We start from the raw sequence: 13,116 nt of genomic DNA, 5'->3' as shown, positions 1-13,116 counted from the left end.
GGTTGGAGTGATAAAGCTCCCGGCTGACTGATCTTGTGTGTTGGGTGCCAAAAAGGGCTGAAACAACAGCCTTCAGCCTGTGCGTGCCAAGGCTGACTAAGTAACTATGCAAATATTAGATGTCTGTCAAAATAATGTTGATTTAAACGTGTGCACATTCAACATTGTACATTTGCCATTTATACTGTAAAATAACACAAACTACATCCATTCCTTGGATTAATAACCAGTGGTGGACAGTAACTTAAGTAAAGTACTTGACTAAATGTACTCAAGTACTTTACTTAACAAATTAGTACAAATTAGATATATTTGTACTTTGCTTGAGTATTTTCTTTTCATGCCACTTTCTACTTCTACTCCCCTCCATCTCAGAGATATTGTACTTTTTACTTCACTACATTTATCTGACAGCTTTAGCAGATAATTTACAAATGAAGCTTTTTACGCATATATATGAAGACTTTATAAAATATGATGTTTTGTTATAAATGAAACGACCCAACAGTTTATACAAGTACAGCCAAAACGATTAGTTGCAAGTTGAAATTTAACTGGCAAAAGGTGGTCCTTTTGTACTTTGACTCAAGTAGAAATTTAAATTGAAGACTTCTCCTTTTAGTGAAGTAATATTTAGCAAGGGTCTCTGTACTTTTGTCTACTTTTGCCTTAGGCTACTTCGTCCACCACTGGTCGAATAACCGATTGGTTTTGTCTGTCAGTTTATATGGAATATACTAACAAAGAAAAAAAAGGCTTAAAATAAGTAAAAATGACAAAAAAAGAATATTGTTGTTTTGGTAGAAACTTTGATGACTGGAACCCTGCACTACTTATTAAATCTAATTAACACACTGCACAGTGGACACACGGTGTTGCGTTCACTGACCCGATAGCTGCGCGCTTCCGCTTCGACGCCGCCTCTAGCTGGCTGTGCGTCATCCCCTGTCACTCAAGGAGACTCCAGGCAGTGATGGCGGAGGTGGACGACACCGACGTGATGATGAACTACCACGGCGATTTCTTAAAAAGCGACAGAAAAACCAGCCGCTACCCTTACTGCATTGTCTGGACGCCTATTCCTATTTTATCGTAAGAGGCGAACATGTTTTCCTTGCTCTTGCTAGCATTAGCGTGACCACTTGCCGCTTTTGCAGATTTATGTTAGCCACTGGTTAAATCCCCATGCGATATTTGTCCTGTAAATAAGTGGCTGCACTAAATGTACTGCATGTATTCGGTTACACAACCAAAGTACATGGATTGACTCGTGTGTCGATGTATTGTTTTGTGGGTGCATGCTGCAGGTGGGTGCTCCCCTTCATTGGTCACATGGGTATATGCACCTCTTCTGGAGTCATACGAGATTTTGCAGGATCATACTTTGTCTCTGTGAGTATCGCCTTAAAATTCTTTTATTTTTCAGCCGCGATAGGTAGTTTAACCTCATGCAACAGCTCACTTCAGTGTAATGGCCCAGCAGAGTCCAGTGAGATAGAAATGAAAATGCAAACCTTGAATCTGAGATGTCATGCTGACGTGTAGAGGAAAGCTGGTGAATGTCTAATGATGTGTGGCATCTGCTATATTTTGAGTGATCTATAACTTCAAGCTTAAGTTCACTGGTGTGATTCATTAAATCCCCCACCAGGAGGACAACATGGGCTTTGGTAGACCAACAAAGTAAGTTTAGTAATCACAGTTTTGTAAGTAGTATTTCAACATTTAGGTGAACAATTTATCCATAGATTGATTGTTAACTAATATCGCAGGTATTGGAAGCTTGATGTGGACAAAGTGTGTGGCAATGGTGCTGCTACATGGGACAAAGCAGTGCATGATGCGTCTGAGGAATACAAGTGCAGGCCAGTAAGACAGTATTTAGAATTTTTAATACACACACATCCACATCATTATTCATATAATAATAAATACCCTTTTCTGATTTGAAGCACAACCTGTGCTTAGATAACTGCCATTCCCACGTGGCCATGGCCCTCAACCTAATGCGCTACGACAACAGCTCGTCTTGGAACATGGTGAACCTATGTGTGCGGTCTTTAATTCATGGGAAACATGTGAGGTGAGTATTTAAGCCTCATTCTGGCATTGATGTTACTATTAAGAACAGTTCACATACAGAACCTAAAGAGTCCTGCCTGATCTTGTTCATAGGTTTTGGATACATTTAGCTAGAGATAGAGTTTTAATTTAATCTGTCTCTCAAGCATGGTACTGGGATCTACATTTCCTATCATGGGTTAAATGGGTTTGTACCACTGGGAATAAACCACCAACCATAATGGTGTATCCATGTTACAGCTGTCCACGGGCACATACCATCAAAACCTCATGGCAGTGCATCAAGCACTTTGGTTTGTAAGCAAGAATCCCCGTCTATATAAAACTGTCTTTCTGTTTTTTGTCTGTTACACAGATGGTTAGTCAAATCAAGGCGATTTTATAAATATACAGGTGCATCACATAAAAATAGAATATTGTAGAAAAGTTTATTTATTTCTCTAATTTTATCAAAAAGTGAAACTCATATATTCTAGATTCATTACATATAAAGTGAAATATTTCAGGCCTTTATTTGTTTTCATTTTCATGATTAAAGCTTACAGCTCTTGGAAATCCATATCTCAAAATATTAGAATAAAGACTGTATAATACAGAAATGTCGACCTGAGAAGAGCCTTCAGTCTCTCAGTCTGATTCAGTACACGGAACCACAATCATGGGGAAGACTCCTGACTTGACAGTTGTCCAGAGGACACTCACTGACTCCCTCCACAAGGAGGGTAAGGCACAGAAGGTTACTGCTGAAGGGGCTGTTCACAGAGTGCTGTATGCTGGATCAAAGCATATTCATGGAAAATTGACTGGAAGATTAAAGTGTGGTAGGAAAAGGTGCACAAGCAACAGGGATGACCGCAGCCTTGAGAGGATTGTCAAGCAAAGCTGATTCAAGAAGTTGGGGGAGCTTCACAAGGAGTGGAGTGAGGCTGGAGTCAGAGCATCAAGAATCACCACGCACAGACGTGTCCAGGAAATGAGCTAGTGTTAAGCTACTCCTGAACCAGAGACGGCATCAGAAGCGTCTCACTTGGCTCAGGAAAGAAAGTACTGGACTGCGCTCAGTGGTCCAAAGTCCTCTTTTCAGATACAGTACATTTTGCATTTAATTGAAAATCAAGGTCCCAGAGTTTGGAGGACGATCGGAGAGGCACAGAATCGAAGTTGCTTAAAGTCCAGTGTGAAGTTTCTACAGTCAGTGTTTTCTCAATTCCAGAGTCGGTGCAGTGGTCTATCAAGAGATTTTTGAGCACTTCATGCTTCCATCTGCTGACGAGCTTTATGAAGATGCTGATTTCCTTTTCCAGCAGGACTTCATGCCTGCCCTCAGTGCCAAAACAACTAGTAACTGGTTTGCCCACCATGGAATTACTGTGCTTGGTTGGCCAGCCAACTCGCTTGACCTGACCTCATCAAGAGGAAAATGAGAGACTGCAGACCCAACAATGCTGACAAGCTGAAGACCGCTATCAAAGCAACCTGGGCCTTCATAACACCTCAGCAGTGCCACATGCTGACTGCCTCCATGCCACACAGCATTGATGCAGCAATTCGTGAGACCTGACCAAGTACTGAGTGCATAAATGAACCTTTTTCAGAAGGTTGACATTTTGGTATTTTTACATTTACATACATTTTCCTCTTCCAGAGCAGAGGTGTCGTATACACAGAGAAGACAGAAAATGTGGTAGAAGGAAAATATGGTTGCCATTAAGACTACTGGGCCACACCTGACTCGTCTTCATCACAAACAGCAGTCTGCTTCTGGACGCTTGTGAGCATTAACAGACATATGGCCCAGAGATCCCACCCTCATTATTTTCTGCTGACCCACATTGAGAACGCTGGAGTTGCAGTAAGTGCTGCCTCTGCACATACAGTCCCACGGCACAGGAGTCTTTTAAACAGAGGACTCATGTAATTCATCACTGACAGTAGCGCTCCCCCCTCTGTCACCACTGAAGGTCACCTCTCCGATGGCGCCCTGCACCGGCTGGGTGGAAAGGACAGTGGGGCGCAGGCTGGAGGGTGGGCGGGGAGGTGCACAGGCCCCTGGGAGTAAAGAGGTTGTACCATGCAATACTTCAACATGTCCAAATATACCCTCACACATGTACACACACTCGTGGTATCCAGGTGTTGATGATTACGCTAACACACATTACCCTCTCTGTATCTTACAGCTGGGCAGCGTTCCTCAAGACCTGGCTTCCCTTCTTCATGCTCTGCGGAGTTCTCGCCACATTCATCTTAACGTTCAACCTACAGTAGTGGAGTGATCATTTCAACATGGGTCACTTCATAGACTTTAGTTCTGCTTTATACATTTGTCATAGGCTGTTGATGTGAGTGATGTTTCTTTTGACAGGACATTTGTCTGTACAAAAAAAAAATCCAAATGAAGGACTTCGTTGTCTGTTAGGGATCTGTAGTGATCTAGTCTCTAGGAGAGTATTGAAGGGCAAAGCCCAGAGTCCTTTCTTTTAATAATTCTTTTATGTTTTAACAGTTTTATTTCTGTGCAATGTATGATTTAGTGAGGCAAAGAAGCTACAGTATCTACAAAACATCTATTCAAAATGTGCTGTTTTTCACACAGTGGGTTCTATGTTTGCGTTTTGCTTATTAAGAGAGTTATGAAGTAAGACGATCTTTTCCAGATTACACCACGTTAGAGCAATAAGGTGGAGTCCAGAGATGCATTGTATTAGACTGGTGGTGATGAATGTGTTTCCAGACCGGCTAATGTACATTTCAGTGATGAATCACTACAAAATGGATCACAAAATCTTAATGCAGAAAGTAGTCATCAATTATTTGTCTGAGATATGAGCTGCTACCAAAGATAGAATGATGTAGGACCCACATGTGAAAAATAGTGGTATTGTGCTATAAAAATACCCTCCTCCTCTTCAGTCGTCTTTCCTCTGGTGTATCAACACTGATGTGTGAAGTGTTTGTTCTTCAGACATAATTTGAATGTGTTCTGCTGGAATGTTACTATAACTGTCGAATTATTCAAACTATGAGCAATACTGCATTATGTTTATTTAATTGAATTGTTTTTGATGTTGTGTACCCAAAAGAGTATTATTTATTATTGTATATCTCTATCAGTTTAATATGACTGTTTCTGTAACTTTATTTTGGATGTGCTGTATACAAAGCCTTTTTAAGTCTCCCTGGCAGACTGTGGTGTGGGTCACAGGCTGTGGGCTCCTTAATCATCCTCTGTACCTTTAAGGGAACCACGTACCTTTTTCATCTAGCAGATTCTGCCTGATATGAACTCCCATCAATTCTACAGGATCCTTTATTCCCAGAGTGGAGCAGATTCGGAGGGGCTGATGCTGGAGAGCTCTTTGCCGCCTCTGCAGCATTTGATTAGGTTGTGACAACAAAAGCTGTATTTAGAATTTGAAGTTTTGTTTCTGCTGTAGTTCACACTCTAGTGTGTTAACATTGTTTTTGGAATCTTTCTTTTTACCCGGCAATTACTTAAGACATGTGTGTTTTTGCACTCCGAGTGTTTTTGGGAATCCTTCTTTGTGCACCATACCAGTGCTTGGAGTGTGCTTTTGGCTGTGAGTGTTTGGCTGTCACTCGCACAGTGAAATGTGTTTCCAGTGACCTGCTCACGGTGCCACAAAGTATTCCAGGATATGCGAGGACTGTCATCGTCATAGGGAATAATATACACCAGATTGGACCTGAATCATTTACAGAGCTGGAGAACGTCACAAACATCATTTTAAGCAATAATCGGTGAGAGCGTCAGTGTTTTTGGTTTTGGTTTCATTCATGTATATTAAGCCATATTTGGATAATATCACTAACTTTCTTCATGTGTATCAAATAAATAAATAAATAACCAAATGTGGGTTTTATTTGCTTACTTTGACAGTTCAGTGAGATGCATGAGTTGTATCCAAGCATGAAAATAACATTAAATGTCCAAGGACATACAGTTACAGTGTTAGTCATCTTCACAGGATTACAGAAATGGCATCCCACAGCTTCTTTGCCCTCATCAACCTGCGTTTCCTGGACCTCAGTGGGAACCAGCTGGCGCTCATCCATCCAGAAGCTCTCAGTGTACCGGGCAGTCCCCTTCAGGAACTCAACCTGAGCCGCTCGCTGTACAACTTCAGCGCTCTGACAGACCTCACCACGGCTTTGCGCTGGGGTGGCCTCGTGGGGCTTCTCCGCCTCGACCTTTCTGGGAACCACCTCACCCTGCTGCCCCCAGGGATGTTCTCCCACCTTCCCAACCTGCAGCAGCTCTTCCTCACTAACAACTCTCTGGTGGCTGTCTACAGTGGAACCTTCTCTGGCATGCACCATCTGGAGGTACTGGACCTTACTCGCAATGCCTTTGGGACATTCGGGGCTGATGCTCTGCAAGAGCTGGAGAAGCTCGGGAACATCCGAATCCTCCTTGGTAACAACCCCTACACCTGCTCCTGTCAGATCCATACTTTTGTGGCCTGGCTGAATGAATCAAGAGCTCAGGTAGATGTGGATGCTGTAAGGTGTGCCTCACCAGGGGGGTTGAATGACACTCTGCTGCGAGGGCTCAGTTTCCAGGCCATTGGATGTGTCGTTTCAGTCCAAGCAGAGGCGGCTGACCTCACCCTGCATACGTCCTATGTCTTCCTGGGCCTGGTGCTGGGGTTTGTGGGTATGGTGTTTCTCTTTGTGCTCTATCTGAATCGCAATGGTATGAAGAAGTGGATATTCGAAATGAGAGATGCATGTAGGGACGTGCTTGAGGGATATCACTACCGATATGAGATTGACTCAGACCCTCGGCTGGGGCACATCTCAGCAGATAACGTTGGATGCAGGGCACAAAGGCATTTAGGATTAGCTCGACCACAGCAGCTGCCAAATAAAACCTGTATTCTGGAGGTTCCTACAGACACAGAGGTAAAACAGGTGACAACCTCTCCACCTGGGAACCTTTGATGTTTTAAAGAAGCTAAAATAATTTGACGAAGTATGAGAAAGATGTAAATGTTAGCAGTTTATCCTGGTAGATTTACAACACATTAAATGTTTTTGAGCTTCATGTACATACAGCAGATATAACTTATAAACCTCACATTAAAAGTGCCTTTGTGTCTTTGAAGCACTGGCACATATCTCTGTAAATTGACCTTGCTAAGATGTTTATCATACATACCCCCATGTCATTTTTTGTCAACAGTGTTTCTTTGCTTTTTAGTATTAGTATCGTGACTTTAAATATCTTAACATACTGCAGAAGAACATAGGTGGTAGCTCAATAGCATAGAAAATTTATGTTGACCTAAAAAACTGTAATCCATAGACACCCAGTAGATTTTATAATAGGACTTTATAAGATTGCGTATGTGTATTGCGTAAAATAAAAAACAATCCTTAAATTCACTTAACCGTGTGTCATTATTGTACAGGAATTCATAATATGTCGGTATTATAACATCCAAAGGAATGGATAACTGTATATGAAACGTATTTACATGTATTAAAAATAAAACAAAGTTTTAATGTATTTCATTTTGCTCCTGTTTTATTGGGACTGCAGTAAAACCACAAGACAACATGCTACACAGACTCCTATTTTTCTTCAGGGGAGGAAGCCCTACTATTCCAATTCAAAGAGTGGGTGATTAAGTGCTTCCATAGAGGGAAAAATAGGGCAGAATGAAAGATATTGTTTGGAAAACACCTGCTGGCTCTGCAGCTGCTCAGACCTACCCTGTATGTGTGTGTTTGTGGATAATGAAAAAGTCAACTTGTAGCAATGTAAAGTGCAGTGGTGAACACCGTTTGTTATGTTGCATCACATGGTCAAAATCTGACTATGAAACGATCAAAGGCTTTTTGATAAGATTTCCAGCCCTATACTCTCTTTTTTCTTCGTCTATTACATTTATTTCTTTGTTTTATTCCCCGGTCCTCTTTTTGTTCTCTTTTATTGTCTTTATCCCTCTTTACTTCTGTGCTTTTACATCCGCCTCGCGTGATGTCACGGCTCACCTGTGGGTGGGTGAAGGACCTGGGATTAGCTGTAGCCGCAGGTAATAGCCAAACATTGGAAGACGCTTGGCTACACAAGACTGATTTTTAACAAAAAGGAGACGACACGAATGAACTGAGTTGTGTTGTTCGGTCGAGGCACCCGAGTTAAGGTTTGCAACCCTTGTTTCGTGGAAATACAGTCACCTGGAAATCTGTGGGCGGTCGATATCGAAGTCTTTCTTTCTCTGTTTGAGCCACTAGCAGAAGTTTTCTCTCTGACACTTCCGCGGTTTGCTCGTTGAACAAGGTATCTGGGATAAAAGACAACAAGAAGTGTATCCTCTTATGCGGTAAGTGAAAGTTTAGTTAGTAACATTAAAAACGGTTAAATGTTGAATGAGTTTTGGTCTGAACTGTTTTCCTGCACATTGACTGTAGGCCAAACAAGCTGTAAGGGCTCGACGAAATGTACCTAATTATTATCTGGCCAGCAATCAATGCACACAGTTTTATTTACATTCTCAGAAATTCAGTGGGATGTCACCTCACTCGAAACTGTTTACATGTATAAGTGTGTACATAAGTCTTAATGTAGGTTATGCAGGTTATAATGTGCTATGGTGCGTTTAATGCTGCAAGCCTGTGCGGTAACAGAAGAGGAGGCTTAACACCTGGTTATTATCTCCCGCATCAGGTCCCCAGCATTTTGAGCCATGCCTGGCCACAACACAGGGGCTCCCCAGGCGTCCCACCACCACAAGCACCACAGCACCGGAGCAGAAAAGTACAGACAGACTCGGACTATATCCAGGGAGAGCACAGCCAGCCAAGACTCCTACAAGGATCCTCATGGGGAGCATCTACACGAGCACCACACCGGCCAACTCCGGTATTCAGAAAACAAGTATGGCCGCAGCAGAGGCCACCCACGAAATGGCACGGGACGGGGCTCTGAGACTATAGGATTTATTCCTGGGTCGGCAGACAGCACGCCTACTGGCAGACATGACTGTGGCTCCTGTGCCTCCATGGGTTGGAGTGGCTGTAAGGCTTTTATCTGCTGTGTACTGACCTGTGGATTTTATGGCAGCCGAGAGCCCTGCCTGCCTGCTAACGAGAGCTCCACGGACCATCCCCCTAAAGCAGGTATTGAGCCTCACCCTCCTAATGGCATTAGTGTGACCAACCCCACCTGTGGAATCCCTTTGGAGTCCAGGAAGTCTCCCAAAGTCTCTAAGTTGCCCACGAGTGACAGCTTCCGCTACCCGGATGTACGCATCGCAGGGCAGACAGTAAGGTATCCTGCTCCGGCCCCCAAACGGACCCGTATGCCTGGCAAAGGGGAAAGCCAGCGGCCTATCAGCAACACCAGCCTGTTGTCCCGCGAAGACTATGACTTAGATGACCTGAGCGACACAGGCACAGACATTGACTCTCTTATCACCAAGAAGCTGCTGGAGCTGTACGCCCTGCACCAGATCGACCAGCTGGCCAAGTGCACCTCTGACTCTTCTTTCTCCCGCAAGACCAACGAGATCAGCGAGCTCATCTACAGCATTGCTCAGGACTACAACCTGGAGGAGCAGGAGGCCGAGTGCAAGCTGGTGCACGGAGTCATCCGCATCAGCACGCGAAAGGGCAAGAGGAACAAGAGCCATCAGTCGCTGGGACAGCGTCCTAATGGGAGGAGCGACGGGACTCTCCCTGACAGCGGCAACGAGACCATGACCAACACTTTCATGAGCAGTGACTGTAAGCAAATCATGTAAATATTTTTTAAATGAAAAGTTTATAATTAATGTTGTGTAAATATTGATAAGATACCACGTGACAACTCTTTTCCCCACCATTTGGCCGCATTATACCAATCATCTGATATGTCTTCCCTAAATGACTCATAGCGTCTGTTGGAACGCTGCTGAAGCTCTTTTGTTTGGCTCGTAGTATTAAGCCCTGATACACCAGGCATTTTGCAGGCAATGACCTAACAATAACTGGGTTAATCGGAGGCAAGTTGATACAGGTACACAATGTCTCCTAAAACATATTGCACAATAGCAGAGATGACCGGATTCATTCTAAAATGAGAGTGCATTGATGTCTGTCGAGGCTCCCTGTCTGCTTGCGCTCATTTTGTCTTTCCTGCTACAGTTCCAGAGGTGAAAGTGTCAGAGCAGACGCCATCAGATGAGCTGGCGAGGAAAATGAGACATTACAGTGGGAGAAGTGAGTACATGTGGGAATTTTCCATAACCGGCACACAGACACATTGATGTGGACGTAAATGTACGTATTAGGACTTAAGAGTTGCACCAGACTGTACGAATTTTTGATTAGCGATTAGCGATACTACACATTTTAATATGAATTGTCATTGTGCTGATAGAGCTACTGTCTTTATTTGTCCCGGTCATTAAGGTATAATTACTAACCCGGTGAATCAGTGTGTGAGGCTCAGTCTTCGCAATCTTTTGTACCTGGTGCAGCTTCAGGCATTTTCTCACCTCCTTTCTACTTTCCATCGACATACCAGTCTATAAACAGTGAAAGTCCTGCATTCCCGCTCTTTTCTCTGCATATTACAATCCCCCTGGTCATTAGCTGCCTCCTCCCCTCATCTGCCACCTTACACCCACCTATCAGTCTGCCATTTTCTCCCCTCGAGCTCAGCTGTCATACTACACCACCTGCCAGAGCAGCAGATCAGGTCACGTTAAATATATGCTACATAATGTCCTGTGGTTTTTCCATGTGATTTTTAGCGAACAACTTGGGTTACAGATGGATTACCATGCAGTAGCCTTTCTTTTTTTGTGTTGCTGTTCTGCAAAGAGGCTGTTAAAGGGACGGGATGTCCTGTTACGTGTCTTTAAATGAGGGTACGCATTGCGTTTCCACAGCTTTCGCATCATGGCCTGGGAATGTGTCCGTGTCCCCGGTTAAACTCAGCTGTTTTATCGCTCACATTTTTGGCATGAGTAAGAACATCTACTGTTACTGCTGTGTTTTGTTTTTTTTTTGTTTTCAGTGTATTAAATGAAGCTCTTTCTCTCACAGCGTACTACTCCAGCCCCTCCACAGGATACTCGCCCCACCATCATGACACCGAAAGAGACTCTTCAGGCACTCCTCTGATTCTCTGAAGGGCAATACAAAAACTAAAGTACCTATGTTGACAAGGGATTTAGCCAATGAGATGGATAATGTCATCCTTCCGCTATCAATTGTTTTTGTTGTTGTTGCTGTTACTGACTGATGCACCTTTTGTAACCCTGGGCGGTGGTCCGGCTAATGTTTGTTATTGGACTGTCATTTAAATGGACCTTTTATCTTTGCAGCAAATGACCCACGGAGGAAACAGTGTTGTTGTTTACTTCGCACAGGGAAAGACACTGCAAGTTTTTATGTATGTGTAAGCAGTGTTTAAGGTTCTTTTCAGAAAAAGAAACGACACTCCATGCAATCTTAGCAGTCAGGCCAGAGGATAGATACTGATCCTGTGATCTGTGTGATTGTTTATGCAGGCCATTGTGCATGCACTGTATTGTATGTATGGGCTTATTGACTCCTGCCATTTAGACTCCTTTAAAAGCATGTTTTGACCTGAGAACTGCATTGTTAAGCCATATTTTGATATATATGTTTTTAAGTCGATGTTACTTTCTAGGTTGTTAAAACCATTGGTGGCTTTTGGCCACAGTTTTTTTTTAATTCACAGATATGTTGTGTTTTTTTTAACAAAATAAAAATCTCCATACTTGTTTATGCCTTTTAATGTGTACTCAGGGAATATCTTTATATGTATTGTAATGATGTTTTAAGTCATATTCCAGTTATAGCTTCCAGAAAATGTGACACACTGTAAACACTGTGCTTGCAGAGCTTTTTGTCTGCCTTTTGGTTCTCTCTCCTCACACGCCAAAATAATGTATTCACATAGTTTGACAATGAGCAGCCTTTCCTTCACATGGTTTTTCTGTCTGACTACTTTTACTCTATCTCTTGGATTATTGTTGTCAGGCTTATCTCCCCGAGGTCACTGTGTTATACCAAGCAGGGTTTTCCGCCCTCAGCAGGAGAAGGAACTTGTTTAGCTGGTTCTGATAAAAAGGAAACAAAATCCTAGGGTTTGTCGTTAGCATTTATTGCGAGGGGAAAACACATAGCAGAAAAACAGCCTGATTTGTAGCCTAAGACTGTTAGTCTTAAAGTAGTCTGCTGTTAAGACAACACTGTGTGTATATGTGTGTGTGTGTGTGTGTGTGTGTGTGTATGTATGTGTATGTATATGTATATATATATATATATATAAGATGTCTCATTTTCAGGCTTTAAGACTTAAGGAATGTATTGCCAGTTGCGTGAAATAAGGCAAATAGCTGCACTAGCATGAAGAGTGATTTAAAATTCTTCTTTAAACAAAAGCCATTCGTACTGAAAGTAGGTGAAAAGGTTTTTCTTGTATTTGTAGAAAAATAAAATCTACTCAACAAACCCCATAAACTACAAACGAGCAATGTTTCTGAATTTGCCTGTACCAAATGTTGAGCTTTTCCAGTTGCTTTTCTGTTCGTGGTGTGTTGCAGTTGTCCTGTGTAACCCTATTTCCTCTGGCTCTCTCCTCCAGCACATTCCTGTCTTACCTGTATGAGGTGTCATGTAAAGGCTCTCTATTTCACAACTAACATACCACAGGCTAGGGTGTATCAAGAGAGCTTGACTATATTAAATATAGCCTCAAGATTTTTAACAGTAAGATTTTTGTGTTTGCTCATTGCTTTGTGGGGTGTAGAGATTTTATTTTGTTAAATGTTTGTATGTGTTACAAAAATGGCACGACTAAGAATAAACATGTAACTTCTGCTATTTTCCATGAGAGGGAGACAAAGTACCCCCCCCCCCCCCCCCCCCCCCCTAAAAACATTGCATACTGTAATGCTTCAACATTTGTGATAGAATATAATAGATCTCTCAATCAATCTCTCCCTTGGTGGGCAGTGTTATAGCATTGACATGATTAAGAAATTCTTA

The 13,116-nt window shown here is 42.6% G+C and overlaps 3 protein-coding genes across 4 annotated transcripts; all 3 read left to right on the top strand.

The window, feature by feature from the left end:
• The first annotated feature begins 932 nt into the window (after positions 1-932).
• LOC119897830 (transmembrane protein 222-like) lies at positions 933-5,955 on the top strand. Its single transcript, XM_038711814.1, has 6 exons — positions 933-1,092; positions 1,308-1,392; positions 1,652-1,683; positions 1,773-1,869; positions 1,953-2,083; positions 4,263-5,955. The coding sequence occupies exons 1-6, from the start codon at positions 974-976 to the stop codon at positions 4,348-4,350; spliced, it is 552 nt and encodes a 183-aa protein (XP_038567742.1). The 5' UTR covers positions 933-973; the 3' UTR covers positions 4,351-5,955.
• On the top strand, positions 5,547-7,615 carry LOC119897831 (trophoblast glycoprotein-like). Its single transcript, XM_038711815.1, has 2 exons — positions 5,547-5,844; positions 6,072-7,615. The coding sequence occupies exons 1-2, from the start codon at positions 5,585-5,587 to the stop codon at positions 7,045-7,047; spliced, it is 1,236 nt and encodes a 411-aa protein (XP_038567743.1). The 5' UTR covers positions 5,547-5,584; the 3' UTR covers positions 7,048-7,615.
• Positions 7,616-8,091: 476 nt separating this feature from the next.
• kdf1a (keratinocyte differentiation factor 1a) lies at positions 8,092-11,846 on the top strand. 2 transcript variants are annotated; one of them, XM_038711812.1, is made up of 4 exons: positions 8,092-8,435; positions 8,780-9,850; positions 10,237-10,311; positions 11,143-11,846. In XM_038711812.1, the coding sequence occupies exons 2-3, from the start codon at positions 8,799-8,801 to the stop codon at positions 10,274-10,276; spliced, it is 1,092 nt and encodes a 363-aa protein (XP_038567740.1). In that variant the 5' UTR covers positions 8,092-8,435; positions 8,780-8,798; the 3' UTR covers positions 10,277-10,311; positions 11,143-11,846. The 2 variants fall into 2 exon arrangements, with proteins under 2 accessions (XP_038567740.1, XP_038567739.1); XM_038711811.1 differs by having other exon boundaries at positions 8,096-8,435; positions 8,780-9,837.
• Positions 11,847-13,116: the final 1,270 nt, after the last annotated feature.

Source organism: Micropterus salmoides, unplaced genomic scaffold (genome assembly GCF_014851395.1).
Source record: "Micropterus salmoides isolate LMB-PRFRI ecotype aquatic unplaced genomic scaffold, ASM1485139v1 Ms_hic_scaffold_11, whole genome shotgun sequence".
In the NCBI taxonomy this organism is placed as follows: Eukaryota; Metazoa; Chordata; class Actinopteri; order Centrarchiformes; family Centrarchidae; genus Micropterus; species Micropterus salmoides.
Note: the sequence above shows the minus strand (reverse complement) of the source record. Positions and strands in the feature narration are given on the sequence as shown.